At 35.8% G+C, this 15,239-nt stretch overlaps 1 protein-coding gene across 1 annotated transcript in view; it reads right to left on the reverse strand.

Annotated features, from left to right (window-relative positions):
* Window positions 1-484: 484 nt before the first annotated feature.
* The window catches only part of LOC149078881 (uncharacterized), a 34,077-nt gene continuing 19,322 nt past the window's right edge, over window positions 485-15,239 (reverse strand). Inside the window, exons 3-10 of the mRNA XM_089241071.1 lie at window positions 13,361-13,586; window positions 10,710-10,922; window positions 10,254-10,532; window positions 8,631-8,955; window positions 6,003-6,074; window positions 5,717-5,875; window positions 5,225-5,370; window positions 485-3,613 (exon numbers count right to left, since the gene is read on the reverse strand). Coding sequence (XP_089097197.1) covers window positions 3,305-3,613; window positions 5,225-5,370; window positions 5,717-5,875; window positions 6,003-6,074; window positions 8,631-8,955; window positions 10,254-10,532; window positions 10,710-10,922; window positions 13,361-13,586 — 1,729 coding nt within the window. The 3' untranslated portion in view covers window positions 485-3,304. The remainder of the gene's footprint in view (window positions 3,614-5,224; window positions 5,371-5,716; window positions 5,876-6,002; window positions 6,075-8,630; window positions 8,956-10,253; window positions 10,533-10,709; window positions 10,923-13,360; window positions 13,587-15,239) is intronic.

Here is a 15,239-nt window from a genome sequence, read left to right on the forward strand (position 1 = left end):
ATATGGTAGATGAGCCGCCGTGGAACTTCCAGGAGCTTTAATCATGGGCTGCTTCTGTTTTTTATGTATTGACGTCGGCATCGTCCCAGTTGTTCAGCCGCCGGTGAGAAGTTGTTTAAGTTCTTCAGTTTGCTACCTTGTCTCCTGGAAAAACCCCAGACTAACCTACTTATACACCATCGATGAGGGGATTGTGACGACATTATTATCACTATAGTCAATCGCTGTTCCCTAACGAGTTTTTCAGGATCAGACACTTTGATCAAAGGAATGGGCTTGAAGAACGAAATTACGGCAGATGATGAATCCACCGTTATTCCCATGCTGGCTTACTTTTCTTGATTGGAATGACGTACGAAAATTTTAACGGCATAAGAAGGTGAGAGGATATGATAAACCATGAAGATATATAGAGTGAGTTTCTGATGTCGCTCCTGAAAATTGATGGTACAAAAATCAACACAAGTCAACAGAGGAAACAACACCGAATTCCGAATAATTTTATTGGCACAAGATTCAGATCTGTACACAAGTTCCATTCCGAGATTCTTCATTAGTCAGACAGTGATTGAGCGGATTGAGTCTCGTTTTCAGTCAGTCTCAGAAAAAATAAAACATTGTTTCAGAGAGAAATAGTTTTTTTTAGAGCCAATCCCATGTGACATATCCTATTATGGACACTCGTCAATATTTTCACACAATAACATAAAATAAAACTTCCACAAATGTGTTTAATGCGAAAGCAAAGTATATTTCTTGGAGGGGGGGGGGGGAGGGATTTTCTATCCAATTAAATCGAGTAATTCACGTTTACGTGAAATGGACCTGTATTTAGTATTCATAGCAGTTCTCAAACAATTGAGGAAGAGGCGAAAAGTTTTCTCCCTGGAGGACAGACTTAAATATCCAGATTGCAGTTTGGTATCGAATGCACGTCCGTAACAAACACGTTTTAACGTTCAGCAAAAGAGAACAAGAGGGCGCAAATATTTTGGCGTTATTCGTATGGAAAATGATATCTACGCGATTTTGTTTCCAAAAAAATAAAGAAGATATTACTATAACTTCACGTGGTGGCACGTCTGTCACGTGTCTTCCCAGTGAACGTGCGACCATTACAAGAATTCCACATCATTTCCGACAAATAATGCGTTAATTCACAAGGTGTTTCGGGATCAAATCGATTTGCTGTTTTTGGTCTCAATCAGTGACGATAGAGGGATCTCCATTACTCCAAACCAATCCCTTTGTGATCTTATCAATAACTTTGCTTCAGGCCGAAATCGAAAACATACAGCGTGTTGTCATCAAACATTAAATTTAAAAACACGCCGACATATGTTTCAACGCTCAGTGGCAGGGCGTGCTCTTGGATCGCTGCACGGGTCACCACTATACGAGAAGCGCCAAATCAGGGATGGAGAAAAAATATTTTCAGAAAAATTTAAAAGGAAAAATGTTTGGTGTTAAAAATTCAGAGAATGAATGTGTCGATGGATATATTTGGATATATATATATATTAAACATAAGCACGGCGTATATGAATTTCGGAATTTTCTGGGTCATTTCACTGATACGTTTATACACCAAGGCGGCTTATACGCCAGATGGGCGTCGAAAAGATGTCTCGCACGGGTGAAGTTTAATTTTGTTTCCAGCTGCACTACTCATGGGGTGCCGTTTTTCGAGGTGAAAACGAAGAGGGTTCTTGGATACAACGAAAAACGTGATCAAAATTAGGGTGGTGTGATCAATTGTCGGTGGGCGTCATAGTTGTTTGCTTCAGTTCAGTTCCAACGATATTCGATGAGGCCAAATTGATCATGTAACGTCACTGAAAACACATGGCAAAATACTCTCATTGTTGTCATAACAAACTAAATACTGAACTGAAGCTAACAACACTGACCCCCGTCCCGTCAACAATCACTTATTACAACCACGTTTTTTTTGTGCTCTGTCGACGAGCTTTATCGCTTTGAGGTCGTGTGGTTATCGTGCTGGACTCTCATCGTGAGTATCCAGGTTCGAATCCCGTTGGTCTTAAAAGTTTCCCTTCAAATTATGCAATACAGATGGCGGCGCCAGCAAGAACACGAAACGATCACAACTCTCACAACATAAATATTAAGTGGGGAACAAAGTTCTTGATGGAAATATTAGATAACGCGAGATGTGCATTAGTCGTGTTTACCGTCTAATTTGCATAATCGCGATCGTTTTTGAAGAATTAAAGTGTGTTCTAGTAGTGCGCAAAATTTTGTTCGTTGCTTGCAACTTTTAGGTGTAATACGGGACGTGTAAAATGTCTGTTGAAAAATCCAAACTTCCACAGAAAATCCAAACTTAGTGCATTCAGGACTGCAACCGCGATAAATTCCATTTCAGGAGAGCCCACTGTAAGTGCCAGAACAGTAGGTTACTGTTTCTACTATAGACAATCCCCTCGACAATCCAGCTGGAAATTGCCCGGTGCGAGGGGATAAAAAGGTCTCCAGACGCACACTGACACACAAGAAGGACATATTGTCTGTCTGGTGGGTTCACCGTGGAATAACCTTCTATTACTTTCTCCCGAAAACATATTTCTTGCATTTTTTTTTGTTTCCTTTTTTCCAAACAATAAATTTCTGGCAAGAACTTTGTTCCCCACCTAATACGCCGTTGGGGGCTACACACTCATAACACATATTCCACATGTACCGGTTCGTTAGAAATCCTGAAGATGAATGTGCATGAGGTGGGGTATGTTTAAGTACTAGTTGTGTTGATAATATCTTTGTTTTCACCTTGGAAATGGCGCCCATCGGTGCGAAGATATATGTCGCGCGCGGTGAGTTTTTAAATGTATTATTCACTCAAAAAACACGTTGTATTTTTCAGTCTTCGCCAATCCATTTCAGTTCTCATATACAATGTCGATACTATTGCAAACTGAGGAGATGAAATCATTTTGAAGGGTTTTTGCGGTACTTAATTAAGGATATATATGCATATTACCGAATTTTGAAATAAGAAGCGCGCGCGTTGAAATGTAATATTCAGTCCAAAAAAGACGAGGGAGGAAAAAGCTCATGGGCATACATAGAAGGCATTAAATGTGGGGAAAATATATCACGTTATTATATATAACATTTTTCTGAAAAGATTGTGCTCGTCATTTATTGATTTATTCATTATTTTGGCTCATCATCCGTTTGAACTATAGATTGTTATTGTTAGAAAAATAAAACACACATCAGACTCTGTTCGCACGATGTCATCGTGAGATGTGTTTGTCGATCTGTTTGGAATTTTGCGAGCTCAGCTGACCCAGGCGTAGTTCACGAATCCTTGATCGTGCCAGAACTGACATTTGGACGAATGGTAAGATGGGGTGACGGTTACGTTGTGCGAGATGACCGCGACTGTCTCTGGGAATGGCGCCCACCGCTCTTCGGAGATCCTCCTGCCCCGGCTGCGCACAAAAGAACCCACGAATTTCTGTACGTGGTTCTTGAATGCGAAGTCTTCTTCAGTCGGATGATCTATGTAGTATTCCATGTGGTCGAAGAAAGCTATTGCCTCCCAGTTGTGGAAACTGTATGATGCTGGATAATCATACAATCTCACCTAAAAGAAAATTAAAACTTTTGAGATACTGCTTTCTCTTATGTTCATCTTCAGCACATCTTATACCTCAGGTATTAAGTGAAATACAACATCAGTTGAAATATATACACTGTCTAGAAAATGACATAGGGAAATTTGAATTTCGAATATTTTTCTGAATTTTTGGGAATTTGTATAAAAATATTTGATGAATTTTTCGGTAGTTTCTCGGTACGTAAACAAAGTGTTTGCAGTGAAGATGCAGTCATGAATGAGTTTTAGGACAAACAAGAAATTAATTTGATTAAAAACGCGGTTTATCGTGAACCCCCTCCTCTATCTTTAGGATATGGAAATGATTAGTAACTTTCACAAAATGTTTTATTTACTATGTGCATGTTAAGCGTGAGTACAAGCATTTTGTTTAATAAATATTTATTGAGCATATTTTGCTCAATAAATATTTGATATAATTGATCTCTCTTCGCTTTAAATATTCAATGGTTAACTTCTGAAATTTGCCAGTAGGGGAACTGCTGTTTTTCATCTGATTATGTTTGATCTATTTAATATACTGCTGTGTAAGCTGAAAAGCTGTAGCACCCTTCGTCCCCAAGTTATTTCGTTTCAAATGGACTTAACTATGCATCCTCTGTACAGTATATCCCATGATGATCTAATTGAAATCATTCATGCCTCTTTCTTCGAGATTATATGCAGTCGAACCCCGTTGTAACGCCACCATCCGGTCCAAAGAATTTTAACGCTACAACGAATTTGGCGTTATATTGAATCGTGGTGGGAATATGGTTTCAGTAAAGATCCATTACATATATTTAGGCGTTTATCATGAACTACCGTTCCCAGTGTCTTATTAGAGTTACTCCACAAAAAAATATCCTATTTTATACGCATAAATTTTTAAATGAGAAAATTCGCAAAACTGTAAATATTGTACAGCTACTAAAATATTTCTTGATATAAAACTCATCACAAAAACAGACTTAATTTTTGAAATTATTTTAAATATGCATAAATTTAGCGACACATTTCACAAGTAAAAAATAAATAAAAAAAATAAACAAAGGGGAAACAATGATGACATTGTTTTTGGTCCGGATGGATTTTATAATCACAGATTTCCCTTTTTTCAGATATTGAAAGAACAATTCCTTTCGACGTGATTTGAATGAAGTGAATCGAGGGAGATGATAGCACTCGAAATGCAAGACCGACCAGCAAGTAGAAACATGCCTGCTCAATTTTTTTTTTTTTTTTTTGACAACGTTGAACAAACTGGTGCTGTACGCTCATTGTACTTTCCTTTCGAATAAATCCGTTTCTTTGAATGAGTTGGTTGTTTTGGTCCTCACACGCGTTCTGGTATTCAATGTGCTTTCTAAGACCTCCCCTGACATCATAATTATTTATTCTTCAAGCCATTTGCTCTTACGCCGGGATTACACTATAAAAGTTTGATAAAAGCTCTTTTATAAAGCTTGAAAAATCCACCCAATATGCATATTCCCTCTGTTTTCAACAGGTTTGTTCCCCCCCCCCTCTCAAAACAGGTCCAGTTCAAACTTCTGGACAACCGTGTATATTGCGATGTTAGTAGTAACGAATGCATACCGCTTGTGAAGGCTTCGAAGTCACGACGTAACGATACAATGGCGCATCGGAATGTTCCGAAATAGTTTGACAAAGATGGTTTATTCCACACGTTTGTCTCAGATCGGATACCATGGTGCAATACACTTCTTCGGGAGTTGAAAATTCTGAAAGGAAAAATGGAACTAGTTATAGAATTTCATCAGAAGTGACAATTTTACGACTGCTTTCATTGTACTATTTGTTTCCCACATTTTCGTAATTCCCATAGAAAGAGTATTGATTTTATTTTTCTTCATTAAACGTTATTTTCGAAAAGTTGCCGCTCACGTAACAGTGCACTTTGTTTTATGAGAGAGAAAAACATAAACATATATGAAAACCTATAACATAAATTTCTTGAATGAGAGCGGAGCATATTACAAAATCTCAAAATAATGCACCATCACTGAATTAAAAAAAAATGAATTTATAAAACTTTTGTTAAAAGGACACGAGAAACGCGCATCTTACCATTAAATTCCGAGGTGTTGTACTCTTGCAAAGCCAAACTACTTATTCCTGGGCCGAAACTATCCAGACTAGTGATGACGTACTTCCGGAGGTGATTCCAATCCCAAGTCGGAAGATCCTCTGGTCCCGGCCATACGTTGATTGCCTGAGCTCCGGTCCCTAAGAAAAGATATATCAGAAATCAGATCCAGAAGGAAGCTTATTAGTGATAAACTGAGAAAATGTGTTTGTTGTTTATAAAATGCAGGTATTTGAAAGTCTAAATATTTATTTGTATACTACTCACCAATCAAAAGCGGTATATCAGAAGATATGTTCCGTTTTATAGCCTCTAAGGGAGTAACTTTCAGTAGCTCATCTGCAATAAAAACAATTTTTACGATATTAGAATCATGGTAACATAATTTGGAACATTGAAAACTTTTTTCTGCGCGATTTTGATATAGAGGTTAATAAATTATAAATTGAGGGGCTGATACCGTCAACAAAAATGCTCTATTTGTTAGATTTTTCTGTTTTGAAAAAAAAGGCTAATGAAGAGTCGGGAAGTACCATAGATGCCGTTTTTTACCTATTTTCAAACTTTTTTGTAAAAAAAAATTGAATTTTTCCTGCCGTAAATTCCTATATATTTCGATATTATTTTATATGCTTATTCATGAATTTTATAGTTCTTATTCTGTAGAACGTAGATGTTTTATCATTGAGAACTTCAAAAGATTTTTTTTTAAATTTAATTACCAACTCTTAGTATTGAGAGGCTCGATACACCGCTCTCCAGATGGAAGGGTTTGGATTTTAAACGTGTTCCTGAAACCGATTCCTTCCACTCAATCTGATTTTCTTAGGTTATGGAATAGGAGGAATTTTGGAACTTCTCAAACTGTTAATCAAACAGTAATCATATGTGAAAATTATGTACAATTTTGTTAAGGAGTCAAAAGAGTTATCAAAAAAATATGTTGATTCACCTGCCAGAAAAAAAAAGTTTTGCTAGCGTCCTCCAATGTTGACTCAAAAAATTAATTTGTGAATTAATGAATATTATAGGAATATGTTTATCACTTTTTTGTGAAAAAATTCAGGTCTTAAGTTATTATTTTTATGAAATTTATTACAATTAAACTGAATTATAGAGAATCTTGTTGCAGTGAAATATCGGTTAAATATATATATTTTTAGTTTTTATTTTGCTCATTTTGTTTCTAATCAATAGTTTCGATTTTGTGCTCGCCTGAATAAATTAGTTTTGTTTTCCAGCGTCATCTATCTTTGACTTTAAATACCACTCTATAATTTTACACGTATACATTTTAGTCCTATTTTCTACATTCTATCGTTCATTTTTTATCTCAGAAATCAATTTTTCAATAGTTTACAGAATAATTTATTACTCTGATAAGTTGTAACCACGTATAAAACAACCGGATACAGTAAAATGTCGGTTAATACGATGTTTCTTCCGCTTTCATGAGCCTAGACCAGTGATGGGCAAACATACGTTTATAGGAGTGGCCCAGAAAACAAAAATAAAATATTTTGGTGGGAAGGACATATATATTCGGGTATTGATTCAAGATCGGAACTTTTATGATAAAAATGAAGTGGTTGAATGTGTTGTCTGCAATAGAGACACAATCGTTTATCCTTTACAACTGTGAAAAAATAAATAAGTATATTTTATTGACTTTATGTATATTTAGTGCATATGTGATTCATTTGTTTTCATATGTGAAAGTTTTAAAATCAGTTTCTATTTAAATTCCCACATTTGTATTTTATATATGCAAAAAAGGAAGATCCCCTTGACTTTTTTTTAAACATTGAAATTGAGAAATTTTATACCATAATTTTGAAATCGGTGGTGGGCTGGATAGAGCCTCTAAGCAGGCCGCAGTTTGCCCATCACTAGCCTAGATCATTCAAATAACGTTAAAAACATGATGCTCACTGTAATGATGCGTTTCTTGGGTTCATTTAGTTTGCTTTGATGATGTAGGAAACAGCGCTATACAAATTGCGACATTCCCAGGGGATGTAAAAATCTTGGCCGGGCAAACATTTTATTATACGCATATACGTTCGTTTCGTTCGAAACATAAATTTGCCATTTTCTGTGCATTCACATTCTCACTCTGATAATTTTGGAATGAAAAGCACTGATTCTTATTTAAATTATTTTCCACAAAGACTTCCCACTACTTTTATTTTGGTGTCATTGCATATAGTGGATCCCGCTTATAAAGTATCCATTGTTGGTTTTCTCGCTTAGTACGGTTTATTATCATGGTCCCAACTTTCACTGATACTCATTGAAATTCCCTGTTTAAAAAACGTTCCCGATTATAATTTTTTTTCTTCATGATGATTTTTTAAAAAAATGCTATAAGCTGGATCGAGAATGTATTATTTGTCTCGAGATTATCTTCCGGCTCATGGTTATGAACAAATTCCGCGTTTGTATGGACCACTTTTTTTGACTTTGTATCTGTGAGTACTATGTATTTTTGTATATACGTTTCCTATTTTTTTTCTTTATTTCTACGCCAATCACAATAATCTGTTATTGAAACAGCAGATCAGATTCAGTCAATATGTAGCCAGTTTTCTTACAATAAATATCGTTGCCTTTTGTTACTATCTCTTTCTTACTAATTATAATTGCTTTTTTAATGCCTATTTAGGCGCTTTAAGTTGTACCTCTTTGCCTGCCTATTTTGACCGGTTTTAGTGCCTAACTTCCGGTCTCTAATAACAAGAATTCATATTTCTCATCATTATCAAAGTATGTTAAAGGCAATTTCTAATAGATATATACGTGTGAATATTTCTATTGGAAACCAAAACATATTTTTTGGTGAACGATACGATTATCGTCATAATCAATATAAAGATTGGAGAAAAATTAAGTTACCGTCAAGAATGAGAATTTGCTCCGGAAATATCCCTTGAATCGGTATATCGTTCTGATCCCGTATCCTAAAAGACGGTTCGTCTTTCCACAGGTAAGTTTGAATGACTTCCATCGCAGAGATTTTCCTAACGCATGTCGTTGTGTTGCAGCCGCTTCTGGGTAGAAAAAACGCTTGATTGTGTTGAGACAAATCTTCAAAGGACCTATTGAATGTCATTGTAGGCCCCATCAACCACGCTGACTGGAATAAACCTTTAGCCGCATCACCCGAAGACATCAACGCTAGTATCGATGCTGCTCCAGAGTCAGCTCCGAATAACGTCACCTTGAGAAACGTTATAGGAGAGAAAATTAATAATTAAGTTATTATTTATTATTTTATTTTTAATCACTGTACAAGGTGAAGGTGAGCTATTCTGCCAAGCAAGAGGGGATGATAGGCGAGCCCAAGTCGAACATAAAACAACCAAACAACCCTGTCCTATCCGGAACCGTTATTCGAGTTATTGTGGATACGAGCTTATGAAAGAAAAAAAGCGTGAAGTCTAAAATAAACCAGAATGCGTGAAACTTTTGAGACATCTACACACACAAACTAAGTATATACTTGGAAATAGTGAAAAAAAAAATCCTATAAGGTGGCACTATTTTCATCGAAATATTTGGTTTTATTGGCGAGCTACAAGGGCAGAAAAATTCGCGAAGTTCAAAATCGAATTGTTACCAAAATTTTCAATCACAAAAAATTCAATTCTGAATTTTGAAAAACCAGTCGCTCAAACTTACCAAAAACTTTTCCATTACACCAGCTTTCGAAAGAGCCAGCAGTAAACGGTATCTGTGTTCTAGTTCAAGGGAAATTTAGCTTTTTGTTTGCAATAAATCACTGGAATCAGCGTTTATCTTAGTGGACACTCTAGTAGATTCTGGCGACAATTCGATTTTCCACTTCGCTAATCTCTCAGACTTTTTAGCTCGCCATTACATACAGACATCCTGATAGAGATGGTGTCACCTTATAGGGTTTTTCCCGCAAAAGAAAATTGTCGCTAAAATCTGCAACCGCCTATTCGGAATTTTCATCGAAAATCTACTTCAAAAACGCTTATTGTAGTGATGTATTGCGAACAAACGACTAAATTTCTCCTGAACTAGATGGCCAATCTGGTTTACCTAGGCTCTTTTGAAAGCTGGTGGAATGGACAAGTGTTTGGCAAATTTAACGAATTTAATCAAAACTTTTGGCAACAATTCGATTTTGAACATTTCCAATCTTGCAGCTCTCGCAGCTTGCCATTTAATCCAGATATTTTGATCAAATTGTTGTGCCTTTAGAGCATTATTCTGCTCTTTCCAAATATACGCTTAGCTTGCGTTTTTAAGATTTTAAGCATTTTTCTTTCATAATCGATTATGACTTGAAAATTGTTCAAGATAGGAGAGGGTTGGTAGGGTGTTTTATGTTCCACTTGGACTCGTCTATCACTCTTTTTCATTTAACATTACTGGTCACGTTCACTCTGTAAATACATTTATCATAAGAAATCAGTACATGAAGAGAGGTTTTGCGTGTTAAAAATTGGTAATATAACTGATTATTCTCGAGAAATTATCTTTATTTACCTTTTCTGGGTCTCCACCGAATGCACGGATATTCTCCTGAACCCATTGCAAAGCGATGATCTGGTCCCATATCCCGTAGTTCCCTTGAGCATCAATTCCAGGATTTTCGAGTAAAAGTTCCATAGCCATGAAACCAAGAGCATACAACCGGAAGTTGAAAGACACAAATACCATGTTCAAGTCCTTGGCTACTCTACCGGATGGACATAGCCCTAGATCGTGTCCACTGCCAAACTGAAAGAATCCTCCGTGAATCCATACCATTACCTCAAGACCTGCCTAGGAAGAATGACAAGTTTTAATCATTACCGTCAGAGATGTTTTTTTTTGGTTTCTTTAAAATAATGTTGTTAAAAAATCTATGTAGTTTAGTAATTGAACTGAAATAGTTTAGATGTATGAGTAGTCCAAGCTCAACCCAAGTGGGTAAGTTTGTTGAGTACGGAAATTCCCTACCGAGGCATCAAGTCTAGGCGTCCACACGTTGAGATAGAGGCAGTCCTCTTTGCCGGAGTATTTCTTAGTTATAGGACTGAGTTGGAAACACGGGACTGAATATTTATGAGCTCTTTGTCTCGGTTTTTCCGAGCACCAATTCCTGTCTATCCATGCTGGCACGGGTTTCTTCCATCTTAGGTGTCCGACTGGGGGTTTCGCATATGGCACACCCTAGAGGAAATAATAAAATATCTGAGAACATCTTTATTAAACTACAAAAGAATTTTAAGACGCAAAAAAAATCCGTGATTTATTTACGTTTGAGCATTTTTCAAAATAGAAACTGCGAAAACTATCTAAGACGGACATTGCACGCAGATACCTGTCTTGAATGGAATCAAAAGATAGTCCCTCGATCATTAATGTTCTAATGTGCAACTTCATAAACACAAATCTATCTAAAATACAATACTATTTCAGTATCTTGTTTTTCCGTTTCATCAAGGTTCCACTGCAATATTTTTGAAACTCGATCATTAAAAGAACTTAACAATTTTTCTCCATGTAAGATTCAGTACCGGAGCAATGTTTATTTATTTTCACACGCTTTCATTCAGCATCGACTTGTTGTTGAGATATTCTCAATTCACTGATGCATTTCTCACATTCAAATTTATTTATACGATAAAATGTCGCTCAGAGTTGTTAAATGCTATTAAACGTATCGATTTTCATAGTTTGAAGAGCTACGAACGTAACATCTTGTTGACAGCTGTTGAACAACTAGGCGAAGTCGATATCTGGTGTCGATAAATACGGCCACTATTTCCTACTCCAGCTTCAAGCGTTTGACAGGAAACCGATTCTCAAAGAAAAGCACGAATTGCGTCAACTTTTAATACATTTACCGGGAGGATAGCGAATTAATGGGGCCCAACGATTTAATACTCAATAAGTTTTTAATCAGAAATGTTTGAGTAACATGGAGATATCTGGTGCATGGAATCAGGGAGATGCATTTCTCACATTCTACACCTATAAAAAAGTTAAATTGAATTCTAATGTGCCCGTAATGACACTTACAGCCCACGAAATTTAAAAAAATTATTGGGGGATTTGATGATTCAGTTAATATGGCATCAGAATCTCATGATGAATATGTTATAAAATTCATGGATACAATAAACAATATAAATTTTTTCACAGACAAAAAAAACAAAAAAAAATTCAACAAAACAAAGCTTCTGCAGTGAACGGAAGTTACATAATGATTTGTATGCGACGTTGAGGGTGATACCAGCAGATAAATTTTGAATATAATTTAGTCTGATATAATATGTAAATTTTGTGTATTTTGTGATGTAAGATATTCTAACGAAGGAAAAAAAATCATAGCATGAAAAGAGTAGGGTTTGAATATGGCAGGGGGTGCACATCCTCCGATCATCAGGCTAAATGTGGCCCGTTAAAGTTGTTCCAGTAGAAAAGTATCAATACACACACAAACATGATAAATACCTAGGCAGACCATAAGTTATTCATTTCATAAAAATACAGGAAATCTGGATCTGTGGCCAATTACTACCAAAAATTGTTTAATACAAATAAAGTTGCCAATTGTAGACACAAAAAAAGAAAAGAAAAAAGGAAAGTAAGTAAAGTTGCTAAGAACATGCAAAAAACGGTCGAAGGCAAGTAAAGTTGCGAATTATAGCCAAAAAATTGCAACGGAAATTAAATTTTTGCTAAAATATCTTGAAAATCACCGATGGTTGAAATGATATCGCAATGGGTAAAATTGTGATTTTACCAAAAAAAAAAGAAAAAAAATTATACATGACAAATATGTGAGATGAATATAATTATATGCCTATAATTTATTATGATAAATTATGTTATGATAATTATGATAAATTATGTTATGATAATTATGATAAATTATGTTATGATAATTATGATAAATTATGTTATGATAATTATGATAAATTATGTTATGATAATTATGATAAATTATGTTATGATAATTATGATAAATTATGTTATGATAATTATGATAAATTATGTTATGATAATTATGATAAATTATGTTATGATAATTATGATAAATTATGTTATGATAATTATGATAAATTATGTTATGATAATTATGATAAATTATGTTATGATAATTATGATAAATTATGTTATGATAATTATGATAAATTATGTTATGATAATTATGATAAATTATGTTATGATAATTATGATTCTACGTCATGAAAATAATCTTAGTTCGTCATTTCAAAAGTTCACCTGGTTGAAAAGGGGGTGGGGAACACGACATTTTTTTTTTACACATAAAGTCGGGATGGCCGGAATCACGGGAATGTGAGAATGTCCCAAGAAATACAGTTCATATGGCCACCCTATGTATGAAAGTTTTTGGATCGATCGTGGCAGTAATACTACATATCTCACCCGCGGATTCAAAAGGTTGTGCACTCCTGCGATATGGAGTTATAACAAACAATTTCGTTCTGGAATAGTTTAGCAGGATCAAAACGGAACGTGTTTGAAATCGAAATATTTATTAGTTAGATGATTGAGCTAATTCAATGTCGATTGGTAATTGGACATCTTTTGCCTTAAAGAAAGAAGAAATAATGGTTTTCTTTAGGAATCAAGCAGACCTTGAATACAAAAGCTCCATCTTCTATCGTCCCAACATATTCTCCGCAGTTCGTTCTCACGACGAGGGCGTCTTCGAAGGCTGCTGAAGATTGCTGCATCCCAGAAACACCTTCCATGAATGACCGGACGGCACCATCATTGGTGCTGCTGAGATATATGTTGATTGCCGCTACTACTACGCTCACTAGAACAATCACGAGTATAGCTACTGTGAACATAAGCCATCTGAAAAATAAAATAAGTAATGACAAAAAAGGTGACTTTCACATTTCAATTGCATTAAAAATCGAGTAAAAATTTTTAAGGAAATATGTTTTCATGAAATTATAATTATACTAGTTTTTGAGTTTAGCTATAATTACTCTAGTTTTTGAGTTTAGTTATGATCACTCATGTACGCCTGTTACAATCGATAATTTAATAATGTGAAAAAAAAACCCGGCGATTAACATTAGAGCTACAGGAGGAGTCTTTTTGACCGCTATTGCGAAAATTCATGATAGTGCTGTAAATGTTGATAGTTTACTACTTATATCACACCAAGTGTCATAACAACTAGGGTTGCCTGCTTTGAAATATTGTCACATGAGGATTTTTAGGGAAACGGGCTCCCCGTCCACCAACCCCGTGAAAAAGATTATATTCATATTTCTCGAATATACATTGATTATTATTTATTCAATGATTTCAAAATTTTGGAATTCAAGTTGCTCCACGACAATCAAGTGAAGCCCTGTCCAACTCAGGGGTTACGATAACGCAAAACAATGAAGGGTTACTAAAGATGCCAGAATGTTTTCGTATATGAGGAATTCGATAAAGTACGCGGAGAGAGGGGAGGTACGTGCATTTCTTTGTAAGTTCATAAAGTATTGAGGGCGCTCTTCCCAAAAAATTCTTGAGGGAATCAAGTGACCTTAATACTTAGGTTCTACCATCTATACCCCGCCTCCATCCCAGATGGAGCAGTCAACAGATTTTACGTTTACTAATACTCAGTTTACTAGCAGAAAGAACATGAGGCGTTGTCGTCGCAATTCTGTTGCTTTTATACAAATACAAATACAACGCCACAACAGGCAAATTGCCCAACGAGGTGGCTGACTTAAGAACATCATGGATCCCCGAGCCCCTACCTATTACTGCTACACCGCACATGCACCCCCCCCCCCGCGGAACCCCCCAACGAATCGGTACATGCGCGAATGTGCGTGTACGTGTAATGCAACCTGACGTAAAGTTTGTTTCTGTGTAATGCTTGTTATGTGTAGTGCTGTCATCTGCCCCCAGTTTTACTAACTATGAGTGAAGTGTTATGGTTGAATGATTTACCGTTGTTGGACTGTTGCTCTCTGTGGCGAGACTTTTTAACGGGGAGATCGGCTCGCATTTGCGCCTTGAAGTTGGGAACCACAGAAAACCAACTTCAGCCGACCACCACTGTGGGGTTCGAACCCGGATCCTCGCATCACGAGTCCGGCACTATAACCACTCGACCACCACAGCGTTTCAAGTTGTTGCAATTGGCAAACAATTTTATCATTTCTCATATAATTGTATAATGATGTCTAAATAGTTGTGTTATATACATTTAAAGACATAGATTATTTGAATGCATTCTACCGCTTTTTAGAAATAAGCCTCTTTTTTTTAAACACCCTGTATGTTTGCTTACGTCAGAAATGTAAAGAAGCATGGGCGAATACTCTATTTTCAGAAGGGAAAAATATTGATATTGATTGTACTTGATATTGATTAGATCTTATTTTCAAGTTCTGCAATTTTATACTTTTCTCATATTAATGCATTCAGTAATGTAAAAACCGTACGTAATCAAAATTCTGATATGAATGTTTTAATCTTCAAAATGACGCTATC

Source organism: Pholcus phalangioides, unplaced genomic scaffold (assembly GCF_987345545.1).
Source record: "Pholcus phalangioides strain wild (caught in Gottingen) unplaced genomic scaffold, Ppha-v1.0 ptg000013l_1, whole genome shotgun sequence".
Taxonomy (NCBI): domain Eukaryota; kingdom Metazoa; phylum Arthropoda; class Arachnida; order Araneae; family Pholcidae; genus Pholcus; species Pholcus phalangioides.